Source organism: Manis pentadactyla, chromosome 2 (assembly GCF_030020395.1).
Source record: "Manis pentadactyla isolate mManPen7 chromosome 2, mManPen7.hap1, whole genome shotgun sequence".
NCBI lineage: Eukaryota > Metazoa > Chordata > Mammalia > Pholidota > Manidae > Manis > Manis pentadactyla.
Window position 1 is genome coordinate 113,512,574 of NC_080020.1, and position 24,891 is coordinate 113,537,464.

General features: G+C 40.3%; 1 protein-coding gene across 2 annotated transcripts in view; it reads right to left on the minus strand.

Moving 5' to 3' along the window:
• Positions 1–24,891, minus strand: part of SPEF2 (sperm flagellar 2) — a 253,222-nt gene that overhangs the window by 12,794 nt on the left and 215,537 nt on the right. Inside the window, exons 19-24 of one of the 2 annotated variants that reach the window (XR_008995259.1) lie at positions 23,537–24,705; positions 23,193–23,410; positions 22,874–23,082; positions 22,653–22,776; positions 21,324–22,566; positions 20,251–20,385 (exon numbers count right to left, since the gene is read on the minus strand). Coding sequence is in view for 1 of the 2 variants with exons in the window: in XM_057495904.1 (XP_057351887.1) it covers positions 157–336; positions 5,679–5,768; positions 19,430–19,612; positions 20,279–20,385 (560 nt within the window). In the remaining variant the exon portion in view is untranslated. Of the gene's footprint in view, positions 1–156; positions 337–5,678; positions 5,769–19,429; positions 19,613–20,250; positions 20,386–21,323; positions 22,567–22,652; positions 22,777–22,873; positions 23,083–23,192; positions 23,411–23,536; positions 24,706–24,891 lie in introns of those variants that run through there. The other variant, XM_057495904.1, reaches the window with a different exon arrangement.

Sequence of the window (24,891 nt, forward strand, 5' to 3'; positions counted from 1 at the left end):
ATAAGGTTTTATAAGGCTTTATTGAAGACCTAGCATGTGTTGGATACCCAGGAAAATACAGAGATGGGAAAAACAGAGCCTCTCTTGTTAGAAATGTAGGCTCTCCTGGCATACCCTCCAAACCCTAATGCTAGTCCATTTCTGGAATGCAATTACCTTTTCTGCAGTAAGAGTAGGAGTTCCAATTGGTTGGAAGACATGAGTCCCGATGGCCACACTAAGGGCCCTGTAGACCCCTTCCATAGGGTCTGGATGGCAAGCAAAATACAGCAGCATCTGTGTGTAGTCAAGCTGGGGTGGATCCTTCTCATAGTCAGCAAATAGCCTAAAGAACAACTGTCACACAAAAAGAATTTCACCAAGGGTAACGTGAGTATATTCTGGTAATCAGTAGATGGACAGGCAATGAAGAATCCCTGTAGCACATAAGCATTTATATGGCCTTTATTTGGAGACACGATTGGCTTTCTTGAGCAGCTTTTCTCAACCATGTGCATTAATGACCTGCAGAATATTCTTAAAATTCAGATTCTGATTAAGTAGATAGTTCTGGAGTTGTCTAAGGTTCTGCACATTTAGCAAACTCCTGAGAGATTTCAACAGCTACTGGTTCTGGTCTACGCTTTAAGAAGGAAGTGCCTAGATTCAGAGATACCACATTATTCTCTATTACCAATAATTGACTCAACTATGAACAATTTAATTTCATATGCATGAAGATAACAGAATAAATTTCTAAAATTTGACAAATCCAGTAAAAATGTAAATAAAAACAACTTTGATAGGAAAATGCATAAAATCTATTATGCTATAAAGCAGAAGAGCATCTTAGGGTCAATAGGATATGTAAGTTCATTCATTCAGTCACCCTTTTATCAACATTTATGGAGTGTCTGCTGCTGAGCCAGGCACAGAACTAGGCTGGGATGCTTAAGAACACTATCTGACAGTAAGGCATTGACTGTTTTAGGAGTCATGACTCAGTTGGTGGGTTCCTTCAGGACCCTGTATCTTCTCCATCTTCCCTCTTACCTTTGAATTACTTTAGGGTTGCCAGCAGGACTAAGAGTAGAAGGGAGCCTGATGCTAATAGATGACCATGACATTGTCCCTGGGTGCTTATCTGTCATTTCTTCCACAAGAACCAGTGAATTTTTGTATTATCTCCATTGAATTTGCTCTTATAAATGCTATGCAGGTGTAACACATCATTACTGCCATTGACAAAGAAAATGAATAGTACAAATTGAGGGGAGGTGAGTTAAAATCAAGTTCACATGCAGACTCTGTAATTATACAGGCTTGATTTTAAAGTATTGGATGTTCAAAAAAGGTAAGGCTTGCTATGCTCCTAAGGTCATTTAAAATATTGTAGCAGGCAGAATTCTAAAAAGGCTCCAGAGCTCCCCACCTGCTGGCATATGTATTTTGTATAATCCCCTGCCCTTGTGTGAATGTGATGGGAAAGTCATTCCCATGAGTAGGTTACTTTATATAGCAAAGATAAAGGGATTCTGCAGATGTAATTAAGGCCCTTAATCAGTTGATTCTGAGTTAATCAAAAAGGAGCCTGACATTGGGCTTGACCTAATCAGATGAGCCCTTTAATAAAGGACCCAGGTTTGAGGGAGAGATCTGAAGCCAGAGGCATACTCTGGCTGGCCATGAAGGATCAAACTGTCAAGCTGTGGAGAGGGCTATGTGGCAAGGAACAACAGGTAGCTTCTTGGGGCTGAAGATCTTAATTTTACAACTGCATGGATCTGAATCCTGCCAACAACTCGTCTTGGAAGCCAATCTTGGCACCAATCTTGGATGAAATTGCAACCACAGCTGATACCTTGATTTCAGCCTTCTGGGACCCTGAGTGGGGGACCCATCTAAGCCATGTCTGGGCTTCTGACTAACAGAAACCATGAGATAGTAAATGGGTACTGATGAGTACTTATTGAAAACCTATGATGTGCTAGGCATGGACTGTTCTAGGTACTGCAAATGCATTCACGAAGAAAGAGATAAAGCTCCCAACTCCTGAGAAGCTTAATTTCTAGAAGGGGAAGACAGACAATAGAGGATAAATAAAACTAAGTAAATTACATAGTGATTACGGAAACACAGAAAACAAAGTAGGTCAAGAAAAGAAATCGGGAGAGGTAAAGAAGGGGACAGACTGTAGAACTGAAAAGGTGAAACGTGAAGAAATATCAGAGGAGGGCAGGAAACCAGCCAGCTCGACGTGTGAGGCAAGAGCGCTGCAGCAGAGGGCGCTGCTGGGGCCGGGGTCTCCAGGCGGGAGCGTGTCTTGTGTGGTTGCGGAATAAGGAGCCAGCCAGCCAGGGTGGCTGAAGCAGAGTGGGCCGGGGCCCAGATGCTAGGAGATGAAGGGAGAGAGGGAAAGGCGCCAGGGGGTACAAGGCCAGGTTGGCTATTTGAGAACTTTACCTTTTACTCTGAGTAAAACATAGGTCAAGGGAGGGTTTGAGTGGAAGCTGCCTATCATCTGAGTTGAGACGAGGGAGAAGCAGGGAGGCCTATCATGAGCCTGTCACCCAGGGGAGTTCGACTGTGGCTTGTTCCAGTGACAACAGTGGGGCTTGGAAGAAGTGGTCTGATCCTGGATGTATTCTGAAATAGAATTACCAAAATTCCCTGGATGAGGCATGAGGTTTGGAAAAAAGTGACAACTGGGGATGACTCTGAGGGTGGGGGCCTGAGCAATGGGAAGGACAGGCAGAGTTGCCACTGACTGAGAGAGAGGGCACTTTGGGTGAAGATGGGAGCAGTGGGGTGGTAGGGATGGGAGATTAGGTGTCCAGTTTTGGACAGGGTGAGTTTACCATCTACTAGAATAATATTCACATGGAGATGTCAACAGACAGCTGCATGCAAGAGTCTTACATTTGGAAGAAAGGTCTGGGGTGGAAATAGACATTTGAGATTGGTTAGCTAATAGTTATCAATATTTCAAACCATGAGCCTAGAATGAACATTAATAGATTTCACATGGACAGAAGCTGTGGAGAAGAGATTAAGACAAAACCTGTGGACTTGAATATGGCAAAATTCAATTGTCTTTTCTCAGGAAATCCCTAAGGATTTTAAAATATAGGAGCAGTTGCTCTTGTTGAGGTATGGAAAGCTGGGAAGCCAGGACATCACCTGCTGAACCTTGTCAGTCATGAGGAAGTGCTTGGTCACTGTGAGGGGACAACAATGTGATTGCTACACACACATGTCCTGGAACTCTGAGGTCATCCAGGTGCAGGGACAGCACTAATGGCCTGTCTCCAGGAGCCCTTGCTGGGTATGACTCAGAGGTGAGCCCTGGATCATAGAGTACAGATGACATTCAGGGAGCTAGGTGGGACCCTAGATTGTAGCTTAAGTCCTCTTCTTAAGAGGATACAGAAATCTTGGGAGTGAAGGAAACTGCTCAAGATTGTACAATGAGTCATGCCAGAAGTGGGGATAGAGCCCAGGGCTCCTGACCCTCACAATGCCCTCCTTGTGGGGCACTTCCCCCTGATTTGGCCTCCCCTATTCTAATTACAGCCAAAGAAGTAAACTTGTTTTGTTGTTGTACATTTTCTCTTTGCACGCATTTCTTTAACTAACACTTATATAGGGCTTCCTATGTGCCAGTCACTCACTCTGCACAACCCCACCAGAGAAGGACTAAAATAAACCCAGGCACAGAGGGTTAGGTAACTCCATTAAAGCTTCAAAGGTTGCAAGCAGTGGAATCCATGCTCTGACTCCCCGCTTAAGAGCGCTGAGATCTATGTATTGCTGAGCGACCAGTCTCCGAGGCAGGGAGGGATGGCGAGCACCATTCCCTTCTGTCCTCTGGCCATCACACCCACAGGCACACCTGTCAGCCATCTGTTGCCCCATATGAGCACTTTTTTCTCCGGCTTCACAGTCCTGCCTCTGTCCCCAACTTTGTTTCTTGCCTCCCTGTGATTCTCCAGCAGTTCAGGTACCAGCAGGTGGGAAACACACCCCTCCTTGGTCCCGGAAGGCTTTCCTTCCAGCTCCTGCCTTGCAGCCGCAGGGCTAACGGGCACAGTCGGCCTTCTGGCTTTAGCTGCTGGGTGAGCAACTAAAGGGCTTTGCCCTCGAATGACATTTCTAAAAACTTTTGGCTGGAAAGTGCTTTTCACTTGACATTATCATATTCAGACTGTTGGTTTCTTTCCAAGTAATGAAAACTCTGTTTACGTTGTTGGCAGATTTGTTCACTAAATTACATAGAGATGGCCTTCCAAAAGCTTTACAGAACTGACCTCAGTCCTCCAGTTTCACGTTAGAAAACAACCAACAACCAAAACAAAAAGCTGTTCCTACAACTACCAGCCTCATGTCTTGAACTTCTTCCTTGCCCCATTTCTCTTACCTGCTCTCCTGCTAGCATCTAGCAGAGATGCTCAAAAAATATGCATTAAATTGAAGGAATTGCTCACTTTAAGGTTATAACTGGAGTCATGTTCAATTTTGTATACTGCAGTTTTGAAATAATGGTTGGCTGGAAGTTGAACAATCAATACACAGTTGCTGTGATGTCTAAATCTACCATTCAGCTTTTCTAATCTCTTATTGAATTTGGCTGTGTTAAGTACATTCTTCTATTTTAAACATTTATACTGAAGTCAGAGTAGTTTTCATATATTAAGGTTCTGCTTTCTTTTGGGGCATTGGGGATAAAGGGTAGTAGTAGTAATAATAATAATAAAATTGATAATATTACTGATACTCATCTGATGGGTCATGGGCAATTGTTATGCAAACCCCTGGTATACTGTAAAAGTTAGTCAAGATCAAAGAGAAATGGACGAAAACATATACCTTAGACCCCTCTTATTCTGTGGCTTCTTTTTTCGTGGTTTCAGTTATCTGTGGGCAACTGTGGGGTCAGGAAGCAGATGATCTTCCTTCTGAGGTGCAGAAGGTAAGTAGCAGCCTAATGCTCTATCACAGGGTCTATGTCACTTACCTCACTTCATCTCATCACAGGCATTTTATTACCACATATCATGCCAAGAAGAGTGAGTACAGCCCAATAAGATATTTTGAGAGAGAGAGACCACATTCACATAACTTTTCTTACAGTATATTGCTATAATCATTCTACCTTATTATTAGTTATTACCATTAATCTCCTACTGTGCCTAATTTATAAAGCAACGTTTACCTTATGTGTGTATGTGTAGGACAAAACATAATATATATATATAGGGTTTGGTACTATCTGCAATTTCATGCATCTGCTGACGGTGCTGGACTGTATCCCCTGTAGATAACGGGGGACTGCCATATTGGTACAATGACAGTTCTTATCCTAAGCTTTCAGAATTGAAAGGAAATTTAGAGACAAATGTATTGAGCGTCATCTTCGTTTATTTGGCAGATGAGAAAAGTGAGATCTGGAGAGGTTATGAAAACCATCCCAAATCACACAGAGTTAACAGTGGGACTCTGTCTAAGATTTTGGCCCCTGCGTCCTCCCCCAGAGCTTTTCTATGCTGCTGCCTTAGTGAATATTAAAGTCTGCACTTTGGGGATACAGCCAAGGAACTAGGAGGTGAGGGTGAAGTCTAAAACAAATTATAAGTGGAAGAAAAGACAAAGAAATTGATCAGTGTTACAGTACTACATTTTTTAAAGATCTCAGTAGTTACCTCTATAAGGTGCTTCTGCCTATTGAATGGCAGAGGTTCAATAGGATTTTCTGGAATCTTTATATCTTCTCCCGTAAACCACAAACCAGCCTACACACAAAATAAAAATGAAAATCATTAAAGTATGATGCTGAGATGTAACTGTTCCTCCAAAAGCCACTGAGATTGACCCTATCTTGCTCAGGTGTCTAGAGCAATAATCTCCAAAACAGGGTGCAGAAGCCCTGGGAATGCAGGAGAAAATACTTCAACTTCTGTCTACTTGTTTTCTGACCTCATTCTTTTGTAATTTGTATTTTAAAAAATTGGATATTGTGTATAATGTATTACTACAGTAGTATACATGTATAATTTATAAATGAAAACCAACAAATTGGAAGTACTAGCTATATTTCAAATGTTGGACTATGTGATGAAGCTTGGAGGTCACTGTCCTGTAGGGGTCTGTACCCATGACTCTAGCTCTCATTCCACACGTCCTGTTCATGTGCCATCTGTTCTCAGAGTCCAGCAGGTGCTGGTGCACATTGTTGGTGCTGGAAAATCTTGGTTGAGTGAGTGACTGACTGACTCAAGAGCTCAATGACCTAATTTTTAATGACACTGCTCTTTCTCCACCCGTCTCAGATACCAGTGACCAAATCCCTTGATTCCCATTTGGCAATGTGTCTTTCACCAATTCCTCCCTTCCCTTCCCACTGCTGCCACCTGGGCATAGTGAGCTTCAGTACCTCCCAGCACAGATCACTCCAGTAAGCACAGACCTTTTTTTGGTTTCAGTCTTTCTCTTACTTGTTTCAGCTTGTACCACACAACCATATCAATTTTCTGAAAACTTTAATCTTGTCATATCATTCTTTGCTCAGAACCATTTCCTACTCTCATTCTTTTGCTCACATCATCCCTCCTATCTGAAGTGACTTCCTGTCTACCCATGTAAACTTACATATATTTCTAGACCACATTCAGATGACACCACTTCAGGGAGGCCCTCCTTGATCTCACCTCTAAACTCCAATTTGACCTGTTTATACCACATATTTGCCATTCATGTCTGCTGTTGAACATCAGGTATAAATTTCTTGGTTTCAGACAATGTGTCTAGCCAAGCTTAATTTTTATACATGGTAAGCACTTCATATATATAAGCATTTTGGTCCCAGGTCTTGCTCCCTTACCATCTTCCAGGGTGATAACCTGCTTTCAGCACTCAAGAGCCATTGGCTTGCCTAACCTGATTCTGGTCAGTATTCTATTCCTTCTTTCCTTCCAAGAATCACCTGTGCTTTCAGAGAAGACTAAAATGGCATTGGATAGCTTGTAAGGGGCTGCAGCCCCCAGATGTGAGGACTGGGTTTTCTTTTCATTTGTAAAAAAGGAGGGCTGGTCATAAGGGAGCCAAGATGGCGGCGTGAGTAGAGCAGCAGAAATCTCCTCCCAAAACGTCATATATCTATGAAAATATAACAAAGACAACTCTTCCTAGAATAAAGACCAGAGGACACAGGACAACATCCAGACCACATCCACACCTGCGATAACCCAGTGCCTCGTAAAGGGGGTAAGATACAAGCCCCGGCCCCGCGGGAGCCGAGCGCCCCTCCCCCCCAGCTCCCGGCAGGAGAAGAGTAGGCAGAGCGGGAGGGAGATGGAGCCCAGGACTGCCGAACACCCAGCCCCAGCCATCCGGGCCAGAGCGCAGACACAGTGCGTGCGTGGGGCCCTGGGTACTAGGGAAACAGGGCAGCAAGAACGGTAAGTGGGTACCAGAGGCCTGGCGCCAGAGGACATAAGAAAAGCGAGCGGCCATTTTTTTTTTTTGTTGTTGTTGTTGTTGTTTTGTTGAGGTGAGTGCTTTTTGGAAGTCTTAAAGGGACAGGGAACCCAATACTAGGGAAACAGGGCAGCAAGAATGGCAAGTGGGTATTGGAGGCCGGCGCCGGAGAACAAAAGAAAAGTGAGCGGCCAATTTTTTTTGTTGTTGTTGTTGTTTTGTTTTGGCAAGCGCTCCTTGGAAGTCTTAAAGGGATAGGGACCCCAATACTAGGGAAACAGGGTAGCAAGACTGGTGAGCGGATGCCTGACACTGACGCCGGATAATAAAGAAAAACGAGCAGCCATTTTTTATTTATTTATTTATTTTAATTAAAAAAAATTTTTTTTTTGTGGTCGTTGCTTTGTTTTGGTGGGTGCTTTTTGGAAGTTTTAAAGGGGCAGGGCGGGACACTTAATCCAGAGGTAGGGAATCCGGGGATCTCTGGGCACCCTAACCCCTGGGCTGCAGGGAGCAGGGAGGCCCCTTATGAAGATAAATAGCCTCCTGGCCGCTCCCACTCCAATGCGATGCCACCACTTTGGAGCAACAGCCTGAGCCAGGCCATGCCCACAGCAACAGCGGAGACAAACTCCATAGCAGCCGGGCAGAAAGCAGAAGGCCTGTCTACGCCAGCTACCCAGCACAAGCCACTAGAGGTCGCTGTACTCCCAGGAGAGGAGGGCCACAAACCAACAAGAAAGGAAGTCCTTCCAGCTGTCACTCGTCCCAGCTCTGCAAACTATTCCTATCATCATGAAAAGGCAAAGCTACAGGCAGACAAAGATCACAGAGACAACACCAGAGAAGGAGACAGACCTAACCAGTCTTCCTGACAAAGAATTCAAAATAAGAATCATAAACACGCTGACAGAGATGCAGAGAAATACGCAAGAGATATGGGATGAAGTCCAGAGGGAGATCACAGAAGCCAGAAAGGAGATTACAGAAATGAAAAAAACTCTGGAAGGGTTTATAAGCAGAATGGATAAGATGCAAGAGGCCATTGATGGAATTGAAACCAGAGAACAGGAACGCATAGAAGCTGACATAGAGAGAGATAAAAGGATCTCCAGGAATGAAACAATATTAAGAGAACTGTGTGACCAATCCAAAAGGAACAATATCTGTATTATAGGGGTACCAGAAGAAGAAGAGAGAGGAAAAGGGATGGAAAGTATCTTGGAAGAAATAATTGCTGAAAACTTCCCAAAACTGGGGGAGGAAATAATCGAACAGACCACGGAAATACACAGAACCCCCAACAGAAAGGATCCAAGGAGGACAATACCAAGACACATAATAATTAAAATGGCAAAGATCAAGGAGAAGGAAATAGTTTTAAAGGCAGCTAGAGAGAAAAAGGTCACCTATAAAGGAAAACTCATCAGGCTAACATCAGACTTCTCGACAGAAACCCTACAGGCCAGAAGAGAATGGCATGATATATTTAATGCAATGAAACAGAAGGGCCTTGAACCAAGGATACTGTATCCAGCATGACTATCATTTAAATATGATGGCAGGATTAAACAATTCCCAGACAAACAAAAGCTGAGGGAATTTGCTTCCCACAAACCACCTCTACAGGACATCTTACAGGTACTGCTCTAGATGAGAGCACTCCTAAAAGAGCACAGAACAAAACACCCAACATATGAAGAATGGAGGAGGAGGAATAAGAAGGGAGAGAAGAAAAGAATCTCCAGAGGTGTATATAACAGCTCAATAAGTGAGCTAAGTTAGGCAGTAAGATAATAAAGAGGCTAACCTTGAACCTTTGGTAACCACGAATTTAAAGCCAGCAATGTCAATAAGTACATATCTTTCAATAGTCACCCTAAATGTTAATGGACTGAATGCACCAATCAAAAGACACAGAGTAATAGAATGGATAAAAAAGCAAGACCCATCTATATGCTGCTTACAAGAAACTCACCTCAAACCCAAAGACATGTACAGACTAAAAGTCAAGGAATGGAAAAACATATTTCAGGCAAACAACAGTGAGAAGAAAGCAGGGGTTGCAGTACTAATATCAGACAAAATAGACTTCAAAACAAAGAAAGTAACAAGGGATAAAGAAGGACACTACATAATGATAAAGGGCTCAGTCCAACAAGAGGATATAACCATTCTAAATATATATGCACCCAACACAGGAGCACCAGCATATGTGAAAGAAATACTAACAGAACTAAAGGGGGAAATAGACTGCAATGCATTCATTCTAGGAGACTTCAACACACCACTCACCCCAAAGGATAGATCCACTGGGCAGAAAATAAGTAAGGACATGGAAGCACTGAACAACACAGTAGAGCAGATGGACCTAATAGACATCTATAGAACTCTACATCCAAAAGCAACAGGATATACATTCTTCTCAAGTGCACATGGAACATTCTCCAGAATAGACCACATACTAGCCCACAAAAAGAGCCTCAGCAAAATCCAAAATATTGAAATTCTACCAACCAACTTTTCAGACCACAAAGGTATAAAACTAGAAATAAATTATACAAAGAAAACAAAAAGACTCACAAACACATGGAGGCTTAACAACATGCTCCTAAATAATCACTGGATCAACGAACAAATTAAAATAGAGATCAAGGAATATATAGAAACAAATGACAACAATAACACAAAGCCCCAACTTCTGTGGGACGAGCGAAAGCAGTCTTAAGAGAAAAGTATATAGTGATCCAGCCACACTTGAAGAAGCAAGAACAATCCCAAATGAATAGTCTAACTTCACAATTATCGAAATTGGAAAAAGAAGAACAAATGAGGCCTAAAGTCAGCAGAAGGAGGGACATAATAAAGATCAGAGAAGAAATAAACAAAATTGAGAAGAATAAAACAATAGCAAAAATCAATGAAACCAAGAGCTGGTTCTTTGAGAAAATAAACAAAATAGATAAGCCTCTAGCCAAACTTATTAAGAGAAAAAGAAAATCAACACAAATCAACAGAATCACAAATGAGAACAGAAAAACCACGACAGACTCCACAGAAATACAAAGAATTATTAAAGACTACTATGAAAACCTATATGCCAACAAGCTGGAAAACCTAGAAGAAATGGACAACTTCCTAGAAAAATACAACCTTCCAAGACTGACCAAGGAAGAAACACAAGAGTTAACAAACCAATTACAAGCAAAGAAATTGAAACGGTAATCAAAAAACTACCCAAGAACAAAACACCTGGGCCAGACAGATTTACCTCGGAATTTTAACAGACACACAGAGAAGACATAATACCCATTCTCCTTAAAGTTTTCCAAAAAATAGAAGAGGAGGGAATACTCCCAAACTCATTCTATGAAGCCAACATCACCCTAATACCAAAACCAGGCAAAGACGCTGCCAAATAAGAATATTACAGAACAATATCCCTGATGAATTTAGATGCAAAATTACTTAGTAAAATATTAGCAAACCGAATACAAAAGTATATCAAAAGGATCATACACCATGACCAAGTGGGATTCATCCCAGGGATGCAAGGATGGTACAACATTCGAAAATCCATCAACATCATCCACCACATCAACAAAAAGAAAGACAAAATCCACATGATCATATCCATAGATGCTGAAAAAGCATTCAACAAAATTCAACATCCATTCATTATAAAAACTCTCAGCAAAACGGGGATTGAGGGCAAGTACCTCAACATAATAAAGACCATATATCATAAACCCACAGCCAACATTATAATGAACAGCGAGAAGCTGAAAGCTTTTCCTCTGAGATCAGAAACTAGACAGGGATGCCCACTCTCCCCACTGCTATTTAACATAGTACTGGAGGTCCTAGCCACGGCAATCAGACAAAACAAAGAAATACAAGGAATCCAGATTGGTAAAGAAGAAGTTAAACTGTCACTATTTGCAGATGACATGATATTGTACATAAAAAACCCTAAAGACTCCACCCCAGAACTACTAGAACTGATATCGGAATACAGCAAAGTTGCAGGATACAAAATTAACACACAGAAATCTGTAGCTTTCCTATACACTAACAATGAACCAATAGAAAGAGAAATCAGGAAAATAACTCCATTCACAATTGCATCAAAAAGAATAAAATACCTAGGAATAAATCTAACCAAAGAAGTGAATGACCTATACTCTGAAAACTACAAGTCACTCTTAAGAGAAATTAAAGGGGACACTAACAAATGGAAAATCATCCCATGCTCGTGGCTAGGAAGAATTAATATCGTCAAAATGGCCATCCTGCCCAAAGCAATATACAGATTTGATGCAATCTCTATCAAATTACCAGCAACATTCTTCAATGAACTGGAACAAATAATTCAAAAATTCATATGGAAACACCAAAGACCCCAAATAGCCAAAGCAATCCTGAGGAAGAAGAATAAAGTAGGGAGGTTCTCACTCCCCAATTTCAAGCTCTACTATAAAGCCATAGTAGTCAAGACAGTTTGGTACTGGCAAAAGAACCGAGCCACAGAGCAATGGAACAGACTAGAGACTCCAGACATTAACCCAAACATATATGTTCAATTAATATTTGATAAAGGAGCCATGAACATACAATGGCGAAATGACAGTCACTTCAACAGATGGTGCTGGCAAAACTGGACAGCTACATGTAGGAGAATGAAACTGGACCATTGTCTAATGCCATATACAAAAGTAAATTCAAAATGGATCGAAGACCTGAATGTAAGCCATGAAACCATTAAACTCGTGGAAAAAAACATAGGCAAAAACCTCCAAGACATAAACATGAGCGACCTCTTCTTGAACATATCTCCCCGGGCAAGGAAAACAAAAGCAAAAATGAACAAGTGGGACTATATTAAGCTGAAAAGCTTCTGTACAGCAAAAGACACCATCAATAGAACAAAAAGGAACCCTACAGAATGGGAGAATATATTCATAAATGACAGATCCGATAAAGGCTTGACGTCCAAAATATATAAAGAGCCCACACACCTCAACAAACAAAAATCAAATAATCCAATTAAAAAATGGGCAGAGGAACGGAACAGACAGTTCTCCATAAAAGAAATACAGATGGCCAACAGACACATGAAAAGATGCTCCACATCACTAATTATCAGAGAAATGCAAATTAAAACTACAATGAGGTATCACCTCACACCAGTAAGGATGGCTGCCATCCAAAAGACAAACAACAACAAATGTTGGTGAGGCTGTGGAGAAAGGGGAACCCTCCTACACTGCTGGTGGGAATGTAAACTAGTTCAACCATTGTGGAAAGCAGTATGGAGGTACATCAAAATGCTCAAAACAGACTTACTATTTGACCCAGGAATTCCACTCCTAGGAATTTACCCTAAGAATGCAGCAATCAAGTTTGAGAAAGACCAATGCACCCCTATGTTTATCGCAGCACCATTTACAATAGCCAAGAATTGGAAGCAACCTAAATGTCCATCGGTAGATGAATGGATAAAGAAGATGTGGTATATATACACAATGGAATACTTCTCAGCCATAAGAAGAGGGCAAATCCTACCATTTGCAGCAACATGGATGGAGCTGGAGGGTATTATGCTCAGTGAAATAAGCCAGGTGGAGAAAGAGAAATACCAAATAATTTCACTCATTTGTGGAGTATAAGAACAAAGGAAAAACTGAAGGAACAAAACAGCTGCAGAATCACAGAACCCAAGAATGGACTAACAGGTACCAAAGGGAAAGGGACTGGGGAGGATAGGTGGGTAGGGAGAGATAAGGGTGGGGAGGAATAAGGGGGGTATTAAGATCAGCATGCATGGGGGGGTGGGAGAAAGGGGAGGGCTGTACAACACAGAGAAGACAAGTAATGATTCTACAACATTTAGCTATGCTGATGTACAGTGACTATAAAGGGGTTTATAGGGGGGACCTGGTATAGGGGAGAGCCTAGTAAACATAATATTCTTCATGTAAGTGTAGATTAAAGATAACAAAAAAAAAGAAAAGGGGGATTACTCCATGATAGGATAAAACTAACTGCAAATCAACGATTAATGCATGCTTTAAATATCCTTAACTTTGATCACTTAAAGGGTGTCCGGTGATTGGCTATGGAGGTACACTTTTCTGATAATATTCCTTTCTCTTAAAAAAAAAAAAAGCAGTTCCTGTGTGGTGACCTCCAGTGAGTTCTACACAATGGTATAAAGGGCACATCAAAGTGTAGGCAAAGCGTCTGTTTGTGTTTATACAGAGGATCAAAGCCTAATTTGACTACCCAGAAAATGAACTAAGATACAATATGAAGAAGAACTTCCAACATCAGCACTCTCTGGAAGAATCATACCAGAAGATGATCATCAGAAAACCTCAACAAAGATCCAGGCGATGCTGCAGTTGTAGCTGCATTCATCCCACCGGTTCCTGGACTTGCCATTGGAATGAAGAAGGAGATATCTAAGCTGGCCTGTGCATACAGTAAAACAACAAATTTAACTGGATCTACACTGTTGGAACTCAACCAAGAATTAGGAGAAGTGCAAGTTCTAGCGCTCCAAAATCTTACAACTACAGACTATCTACTGTTAAAAGAACATATGGGATGTGAACAGTTCCCAGGAATGGGCTGTTTTAATTTGTCTTATTTCTCTCAGACTGTTCAACTACAGTTGGACAATATCCATCATATCATAGACAAATTTTCACAAATGCCTAGGGTGCCTAACTGGTTTTCTTGGCCTCACTGGAGATGGCTGGTAATTATAGATCTGCTTTGGTTATGTAACTGTATTCCTATTATGTTAATGTGTGTGTGCAATTTAATTAGTAGTTTAAAACCTATACACGCTTAAATTACTCTACAAGAAGATATGTCAAAGAAATAATCAATCTTCCCATGTTTTCTTGCATCTGCTACCTCTATAGCTTTTCTTCTTCCTTCCTAATTACAACCCTTAAATAGAATTCGTGCCTCATATCGAATTTACCAAGTATCATAATTCCTCCAAGTGCTAAAGATACCTCAAGACAAATGCTGGGCATAGAAGCCACAGGGCATAAATCTGCAAAGAAGTAAAAAGCTAACCTTTTCAAACAATATGGCTTCTCTCTCACTTACCAACTTTACATCTCCCTGTATGGCCCCCAGAAGATGACTGGTTAGCGAGAGACAGGTAAGATTCCTCAAGGGAGGAACAACCTAAGACAGGCACAGTCACAGGGGGGCCATCAGGTGAGAAATTGGGGATCAACAGAGGTGAGGCTTAGAACCTCTCCCCCCCTGTTTTGAGAGAAATCCTCTGCATCCGTGGATGTTTTATTGCCCTTGTGTAGCTTGGATTAACACATAGTCTACAGGCACACACCTGATCATCTAGATTTGCTCTCTTACAGCACTAAACTAAGTTTTCTACCTTTATCTTGCATCTACCTACCACTTCAGCATTCTATTAAAAATAATAATAATAATAATAATAAAGGGAAAATTGAGGGATCCACATATAAATCAAGTATAAAAATCAAACGAATATTCATATTTGATCTGATTGTTTATAGTTCATAATGCGTGATCAAAACCGAAAGTTTCTGTGATGACTGCCCTTGCACTGTTCACCATGTAAGAACTTATTCACTATGTAAGAATTTGTTCACCATGTAAGAACTTGTTCGTTATCCTTTAGAAGATTGGAGACTGTTGAGAATTAGGCTTGGGGTGGATTAATGATTGTGCATTGAGCATTGACTCCCCTATACAGAATTTTATTGTTGTTAACAACCATTTGATCAATAAATATGAGAGATGCCCTCTCAAAAAAATAAAAAAAGGAGGGCTGGCTTGGAAGATGCTGGCCTTGTGGAAACCTGGGAGGAAGAAGGCTGGGAAGAAGCTCAAGTTCCAGCAGGGGCTCAGGCTTTGACTGTAAATGCTTTTGCACTGACCCTTGCCCAATTGTCTAATTTGTGGAGGATGAGTTCCACTCTGTGGGAGAATAAAGAGATGAGGAACATAGGTAAGATTTATACTTTGGGACATGATGGAGCAACAGAGTTAAGAATCACCCTCCTGCCTTAAACAATAACAAAAATGGACTTATATAACACACATATGTGTCTTTTCAGACAATCAGACAACAGGCAACACTGTACGTAAAAGAAGGATGTAATTACTGAAATGGAATGCATGTGTGGACTCCTACTATTATTCCAGCTTGGAGGGAGTTTACAGGCTGCAGTGCCAGGAGAGGCATCTAAATAAAGCCTAGTAGTCTTACTGAGTTCAGAAGACAGATTTTGGAATTGAGGGAGGCCAAGATGGCTAGAATTTTCAGGGCAGAATACTAGAGATGCACTGAGAGAGACAGAGTGAGCCCTAGAGGTCTGCGGAGGGATCTCCTCAAGGCTTGACTGAGCCAATCTGTGGATGTGTGCCTGTGGAAAAGACCAGAAGAGGGATTTAAAAAAAACGCAAGAAAGTGGTAAGCTGAGCAATTTCTGAGACTCACACAAGGCTGGGAATAGATCATGTTGCCACCAGACAGAGTGGAAGGACCTCCTTATGCAAGACATTGAGCGGAACTCCCAGGGGGATGTTGCCTCTGTAGTGGGGCCAGGTTATCCCTACACTAAAAGCTGCTCTGGGCCCACCCTTATACGTCTTAACATAACTTTGAAAAGATAAAGTTGATTTCAAAACATCACTGCATGCCCAACAATATTTAAAGCTATATACAATTGGGCACCTAACAATATAAAATTCACATCTGACATTCAATATAAAGTTACTAGGTATGCAAAAAAGCCATGATATATGACCCCTAGTCAGAAGAAATACCAATCCCTAGAAACAAACACAAAAATGACACAGATGAGAGAATGAACAGACATAGACATTCACTGAGCTATTCTAAATAAATTTCACTTGTTCAAGGAGCTAGAGAAAAACAGGCACATAGTGAAGAAAGAAAGAAAAGATTAAAAAACCCCACAACTTCTAGAGATAAAAAATTATAATATCTGAAGTGGAGAATACACTGCACGGTATTAATTAAAGATTCAACTCTGCAGTGGAAATGACTGGTGGACTTGAAGACATGGAAATAGGAATAAATAAAAAATAAAGAAGAGAGAGAAAAAAGATTGGAAAGAATGAACCAATGACCTATGGAACAATAAGCACATGATTAGATTCTGAGAAGCAGTGGGAGTACAGAAAAAGTATTTGGAAAAATAATCGTGAATATTTTCCAAATTGGACAAAACTACAAACCCACCGATTGAAGAAGATCAATGAACCCCAAGCAGAAGAAACTTGGAGAAAACCACACTGGGGAACAAAATAACCACACTGCTGAAGACCAATGGTAAAAAAAAAGAAAAAAGAAAGAAACAGATCCCTACTCTTCCCATAGTTTCTCAACGAACTCTTAGTCCCATATCCATTGCTTCAAAGCATGGGAATTTTCTCCGATTCTTAATGCCAAGGATTTATTCATATTTGTTTTCTAAGAATACATGATAATTTCATAAATTAGGAAATTGTTTTCAAAGTGTTTCACACACAAGAGGGCCACATTAGAAAGCAAAAACAGCCTGACTGGAAAACAACTTACACTTTTTAAAAAGTCATCCATGAAAATTTTAGCAATGTGAAATGCCAAACGTGAACCTGTACAGTAGGGTATAAATTGATATAGCAGAGGTCAGTCAACCATACCCTGCCTCACTGGGTCATTAGGTGAGTCCTCCTTAAAGAGGGAAATGTCCTTTGTACTCTTGCTAAAATACAGTCAAAGAATTGTGGGTCTTTTATTTTCCCTTAGAGAGTAAGTGCTGCTGGATTTGGATTCTAGAACATCTGACTCATTAAGCCTTTACTAACATGCATTCTCACTGATAGAAGATTAGTAGAGAGTTCAACATCAAAGAGTTCTACATGAGTGTGACTAGACATCCACGCACAACAGAGGCGAACACGTGACAGCTGCAGCAGGGCAGGGAGCAAAGGGCAAATGGGCTTTTATGTTTGCATTGCTTAGCCGAGGTTTACAGCCCAGCTGACTTCACAGAGCCTGTGTCTTACTCCATTTTAGAAGATGGGGTAATCAGCACACTCTTAAGTGGCTGTTGTCGTGAACTTGCAATTAGTAAAAAAAAGAAAAAAAATTAAATAAAAAGCAGAGTAGAGAGCCCTTTTCTCCCAAAGAAATCCATTTCAGCAATGCAGTTATACTATTCTACTGTTCTAATGTGGCATTGTCAAGAAATCCTACAATATTTTGATGGAGAAGCGTTTATAACTTTTCCCATAAGAAAACTATTTTTGGGGTGAGCTGGTGAGTGTTGGAAATCTGCAAGTCATGTAGGATGGTCAAGTGAGTCTCTTCAAATGGCCTTCTTGTCCTGGGGCTCCTGAGGAGTGGGAACTAGGTGAGCATGGGGAGAGTGCAGAGCTCAGAAATCAACTGTTGCCATAACACAGGCAGTGTTCACGTCAGTATTTCTGAGTTTCTATTAAATGTAGTTGCCAACTCTCTCCAAGAAATTCACATCTTTGGTAAAGATGCTTTCTGGTTTTGACTCAGCACCTTGGTAAAAATTGCAAACACCCTTTGCTGGTCCCATGTTCATGCAAAACTGGTATAATATGTGTTAATTGGCACATATTGTAAATAGTGAAGGTTATTAGTTTCATGAGGGCCCACTTTTTAAAATCTTCAACCAATGATGAAAACAGAGTAAGTTTTGATGTGCTGTTTTGCTTTTAAACAAAACCAACTTAACAAGTTATAAGTCTGGGACGGTAATAAAATTTATAAACAGCTGTACTTGGAAAGTAAATATCAGAATCCAATCAGCCAAGCATCTGTCTTGTCCAGTCTTGAGGAATCTCCTCAATGCTCAAGTATTATTTCCTTTGGCTCAACTGTATGAGTGTGGGAAACTCAGGGCTGTCTGAAAGCAGGCCATCCATTAATTGGGGATGAAAAGAGAAGCAGGAAGGGATGTCTTCTTTCAAAGTTGAAATATATATGAGATACAGACACTTAGAGAGTATCGCCAATTTCAAAATTAGCACCTTTATAAACTTTTCCTTCTTTTGTGTCTATGAGCAATGTGAACAGGGAGCAACAGGCTGAACTCAAATAGTAGACACAAAATAAATAAAACAGGACCTTCTTAGTTATGGAATTTCATTCTCACTCTTTCCTTGCTCAAATTTCTCAAAAATGAATTGACTTTTCTTCTTATCTTCACTTCCTCAAGACCTTTTCATTTTATCTGTCCTCTGCAATCGGGATTCTGTACTCCACCAAAATTGCTTGGTAAATGTCATCAATTATATCCTAGCTGTTAAATCCAGTAGTCAAGTATCATGTTACTGGATTACCCATCACTTTTCATGCCCCTTTGGGGATCTTACCCATTCATAAAGTCCCCAGCTGCCTACATGAAAGTGACTTGCAATCCCTTCTGCATCTGCCATACCAGATTGGACATTTTTTGTCTGCATTTCTCCACACTCATTTCAAACTCAACTTGTCAAAAACCATCTCATTAGTCATCAAGACAAATGAAAAATAAAAAAACCCTCTCCCTTCCCCAGTGTTCATTGATTTCCCTGTGTGGCACTGTTGTGCTACTCTCAGAGCTTCGGCTATTGGGCATTGGGCTAATTAAAAGCTGGGCAGGTGATTCTGATGTACCACCAAGGTTAAGAAGCACTGTGTTGGAGCTCAAAGAAGAGCAGTGAAGTCTAAGTGACTACTTTCAGAGTGCCTAGTTCTCTAAGCAGGTCTGACTCTGTGAGATCCCTTCCCTGTGGGCACTCTGGCAGTGCCTGTGCTGGGTGCCTACACACAGGCAGCCAAAGGGCAGAACACTGGCCTGCGACAGGGCACTGCGACCTCAGTGAGTGGCACTTAAGTCAAAAGTTCTCTGCATTACTACTGCCACCACATGCTGGTAGCAACCTGCATATACTGCTTGAAGGTGACGGTGCCCAGCTGCTCCCCATCCACAGCCCTGAACCTCTGCAGCGTCTCCAGGAGCTCCTCCTCCGAGGGCACAGGCCAAGGCAGAGAGATGACTAACAGGAATTTCCGCCAGTCCACAAACTCCGAGTTTACTGTTAATAAAGATGTTAACTCCTGTAACTAGAAGAAAACAGGAAATGCCACTGGAATATTTGTATGACTTTCTCTTGAAGCTCTACATTGCATGTTTCTTAGAAAGAGACTCAGTTGAAGGAAGGAGGCTTTTATATCAGTAAATAGAGCCAATTCTGGCTTTTGTTCCTCAGGGTCTGCCAACCAGTCCACACCAGACAGTACCTGTTTCAATTTTTTGCTTGACATTTGTGTTTCTTGCTTACTGTTATACATCAAATTTATACATGTGACTTTTCAACAGAAGAGAGCTAAAGATTATAGAAGAGGCTGTGCCTGTAAAGAAATACTCTCCCACTTTGTTTACTGATACATACTCAAGCAAAGATTGTGATGAAAAGCAAAACTGCCAGAAATATTTACTGGCACTAGTTAGGATCATTCCATCTGGTAGTAATAGACACAAACTCATGGGCTGAGTCTTATGGTCTCTATAATGTTTCACTGACTGTTAGCATCATCACTCAGTCTTCAAATGCTGGGCATGTACATACTATGTCTTAAGTTCAAGTTTATTCATTTGTTCATTCAGGCTTTATTGATTGCCTACTAAATGTCAGATACTGTGCAAGTACCGGTTATTTTTAAACTATTGGCTTATTGATCAAATAAGAAGTCTCAAAGCTCTGAAAACCAAACAAAATTGAAGCTTACTTCAGGTTGAGTGAGGTGCATCCAGCTACTAGGAAAGTTGTTTGTTCCAAGGTCCAGGGTTACCAAATCAATCAGAATGTCAGTAAAGGCTTTATTTCCTATCACACCTACAACACAATGAAAAATATTGTTTCAGTATATCATATGACAGGGAATTTGTTTCTTTTGCTAAAATAGAATAATGGGTAGTTGTGTCATCACTTTCTTCATATTATTTAAAACTGTAACTTTTAGAGAAACAGAAAACATTTGAAAACATAAAAATAATAAATTTCCTGATGTGCTCCCATTATTATTTCTCAGGTAAGTCAAAATGTCTTTTTTGGCTACATAATAAATCATTCCAGATTGGGCAAAATATTGAGAGTGTTTACTTTCATTTGGAATCTTCTTTGATTTTTTATTCAGAATATGTTGAATTTTTTTTAAAGAATACTCTAAGGTTTCCTATATACAGTAGAGCACAAGAGAAAAATATTTTAGTGAGTATGGGATAAATGTGTTTCAAATGCATGCAAACCACCACTGGGATCAAGGCAACACATTTATCCTTATTTTGTTCTTTAGGTCAGAATATATTTATTTTTGTAAATGCAGGGAGATTTCAATAGATAAAACACTGGGTTAGACGTGCTAATTTAATCATCTAATTTGCTCAGTATTTCAAAGTATTTCACAGAGGATCACTAACCTTTTAAATGCTTTGCTCTTACACACTAATCTACACTGTCCAAAAGAGATGTCTGTTTTGTCTGTTTCTCATTTCAAATTGCATGCACATGCATTAAAAAATAAATAGGAAAACAAAGTAAATGAGCCTGCCTGCAGAACTATCTGTCTAACCTCCAAGACAGAGGTAGCTTCTAGAGCCAGGAGAGACTCCTACATGTATTCGTGTCTTTCAGGTCCAGAGTATATAGCTATTCTTCTTTGTTTAGGAATAAAACCAGTGAAACACAGATGTAGCATCTCAAATTTTTCTTTTTTACCTCTAAATATTTAGCATTTATAAAAGCCCAACATAAATTTTATCATTTCCTCTAACCTTTAGGAAAATGCAACAATCCTTTAGAAATTTCAGTGGTTCAAACCAAATATATACAGTCTTGAGATCTGGAAGTTAATCTTCTGGGTAGCAAGAGCAGCAGACTCTTTCTTTCTTTGATATGATTGGCCATCCAGCAGGTTGTTCAGATAAATTCTCTCTCCTTCTCGATCAAACCTGAGTATCCAGTTTTATGGAGATGAGAACATTTTCCCAGGTAGTAGAATTTTCAGTCCAACAAGATTTATGTGATACCATATTAGTTTTCAGGTAAGTTAGAAATCAATCATTCATGATTCTCAGGATGAAACCATGAATAATACTTTCAGCTTACATATAAATTGTTTATCTGGTGAACTCAGTATAAAATGTGAAAAACATTTTAAATTTGATTCGTTACTTCAACGGCCAAGGCATGTAGTAATATGATCTTCACATATAATGAAGATAAACAGATGAACTTATACAAATTTTATTCATGGGCCAAAAGAAACCCTCTATCAATTTGGCCCTAAATTAGTTATCTGATCCAACAGTCATTTAGAATTTCCAGGAAAAATAGTTAACCATATGCCGGACCTGAAGGAACTCAGACCATAATCATAGTCTGGACTTAGCAATAACTCTCAGAAAGATGACATCAAAATAACACCATTGCTTAGAAGTATCCACCTCCACCCAAAGAATGTGAAAGTATGTGTGAATACAGAAGTAGACTTAGAAAGTTACAGGAACACCAATCTTTGGATTTTTGCTTTGTATGTTTGGGAGATACCAAATGCCTTTTGTGTTTGATGTGAAGAATGGTTATTGCTTACTTTTAAATTTCAGCTTTTTTGAAAACAATTTTTTTTGCTATGATCAATGACAAATCCAACGTTTGTCACATTACCAGTCACTTTCACAGTGGCTTTCTGAGTTTGATGAGCAATCTGAATTAGGTCTTGTGTCACCAGTTGAAGACAGTGTTCTTGTATTCCATAAGTGGATAGCTTTCCTAGGGTCAAAATTATTAATGTCTGGAGAATTCAACTGAATTATCAAGACATCTGTCATGCTTTCAGCCTTGATCTTGGCATGCATTTGTGACTTGGTGCGTTCCATCTGACTAAAGCCACGTTCTGCCTCAGCCGAACTTGCAGGGAGGGTCAACACTAGGTCCACTAGTGTCAGGATATTTGGATATTTGTGTAAGTAAACAGAATTCACAAAATCCCAGGTCAATTTGCGGATGTTCTGAAATCTAGGAGGAAGAATGAAAAACGTGAAAGATCGAGACTATCAGGTTATTTATATTTTATAAGTATCAACTGGCTTAATTATGCTTACCTAGCATAAATCTCCAATTTCAACATGCTCCATTCAGTGTCTACTTCCTCAATTCTTACATTGGCAGCTTCCAGTACTGGTTCATAATGTGCAGTCAGGATGGATACCTCTTTTTCTCCAAATTCTATAATCAGTATACAAGAGAAAATGTCATATATATGAAAGAAATTCATACAGACAATTAAAGAACAAGAGGCTCTGAGTCAGCACATACAGGTTACCTTGATTTATCTTTGCAGGCCACAATTTAAAGCTTCCAATTGTGGTAGCCTTCACCACATCTTCACTGGCGTCTTTGAAACAGCTTTTCAGCTTCTTGATAAGAAGTGTTAAAACCGTGTTTCTCACATCAGAAATGTTTCCCTTTCCTCCCAGGCAGTAACCATGAAAGTGTGTGACTGAATCCACCCTACGTTCTTTTGGCCCTGGTCTGGAGAGAAAAAAAACCAAATAAACAATTATTGAAAAAGCACTGGGTGAGTGATTTCCCAAGTCAAACTGTCTAGTTTGACAATGCTCAGATTATCCCAGATTCCTCACCGTGTTTGATATATTTTGAGCATTTCCAGTGTTGACTCCAAAGTGGCAAATATGTCACCAATTGAAGAATTTCTGTTCTGATTGACATGGGAAAGAATGCTAAGGATATTAATAACATCCACTAAGAAATGGATAAATTTAACAATGTCTGCTTGGAGAAGGAACTCTAGAAGGTCTTTGGCTTTCTGATGATTGGTGTCACTTCTGCCTTCATCTGCCTGTAACACAGGTGGAAATAAAATACTGGTTTATCTTTCTCAAAATTATTATTTAAAATTTCTCAATAAAATTCTGTTCTGTCATTCTGAAAACTTTAAATCATATGGTATTTCAAAACTACTTACTGAATGCAGCTGCTGGACAATTGCAGGATATCCCTTGAGAAAGTTCTGAAGGGCTGCCTGTAAGCCCAGAAGCCACCTCCTGCCTCCTATGTGAGAAGGCATCACAGGTTGAAGGTGAAGGCCTTTGAAAGTGGTTATCAGAGAACTCTTATGAAGAGGAGAATTGTGATAGAAGTGATAGATGCTGTGAAGAAGGTCACTGACTTCATTGTACAGGGGAATGCTCTGGAACACCGTCTTGAAGGATAGCTCAAGATGATGTGCAAAGCAGTATACAGTCAGCACACAAGGCTGGATTTCTCTTAAAAGCAGGGCCACCCCGTTGGTTTCTCCTGTTGAGCCAGAGGTACCATCACTTCCAAAACCAACCAGTTTGTTTGCCCAATTTTGGTTTGACAGACTTAGTTGAAGATTTATCTCTAGAGTTTTCTCAATGGCACTTTTTATTGCCAGAGAATCCTTCTTTTCTATTGTTTGTACCCCAACAATTTGACAATGCACTTTCCCTGCCTGTGCAAACTGCACATAGACAAGTTCAGCTTCCTTAGTTGAACTGTCTGTGATTCCGTCGCTGATTACAGAGAAAAATTTACTCTGTTCTAGTTTCTCTCTTAGATTTCTCCGTTCAACTTCAGCAATGAAATATGTAAATATTCTTGCTGATCTGTTAGTTCTGAACACTGGGCCAATATCAATACCTTTCATATCATCCAACTTGCACATCCAGATAAAATCGCTGAGGGGACGTCCAGTCTTCGCAATAGCATGGCATGATCTGAATAAGTTCTCTACTCTCCCGAAGGTTACCTTGCTCATGGTCCTCATCATCAGCTGTGTGGTGGCTCTGTTCACCGGAGAACCACTTGTTGCCTCCATTAATGAGGCCTTGGCATGAGCCTCACTGAGATGATGTGCACTGAGGAATTCAGTCCTGAAGTTGTCAGTGCCGTAACAAAAGCTCATCTCTTGGTTCCCCTTTGACTTTACTCCATGCTTGCGACACAGGCCACAGAACATAAGGTTTAGTATCTCATCATATACAAGCCAAGGGTATTTTTTTAGCCAAATTTTCAAAAATTGATTGCTCCTCTTTGGAAAGTAATGGTCAATTTCCTGTAGCTTTTTCTGCTTTTTGGTGACTGGATTCACATCATCTGGAGGATTCCTGGCTTTAAAATAACTCCATGTTGTTATTTTAAGTAATCGCCAATAGACATTCAATTGTGCTTAATCTCTGCCTACCCCTCGCCCCACACATTTGCTCATTATTTCAGAAAAAATTATAGCGAGTGCTTACTACTTATCAGGCATTCCTTTTCCATGGCGACAAAAAAAAGCAACAGGAAGCGCATGGC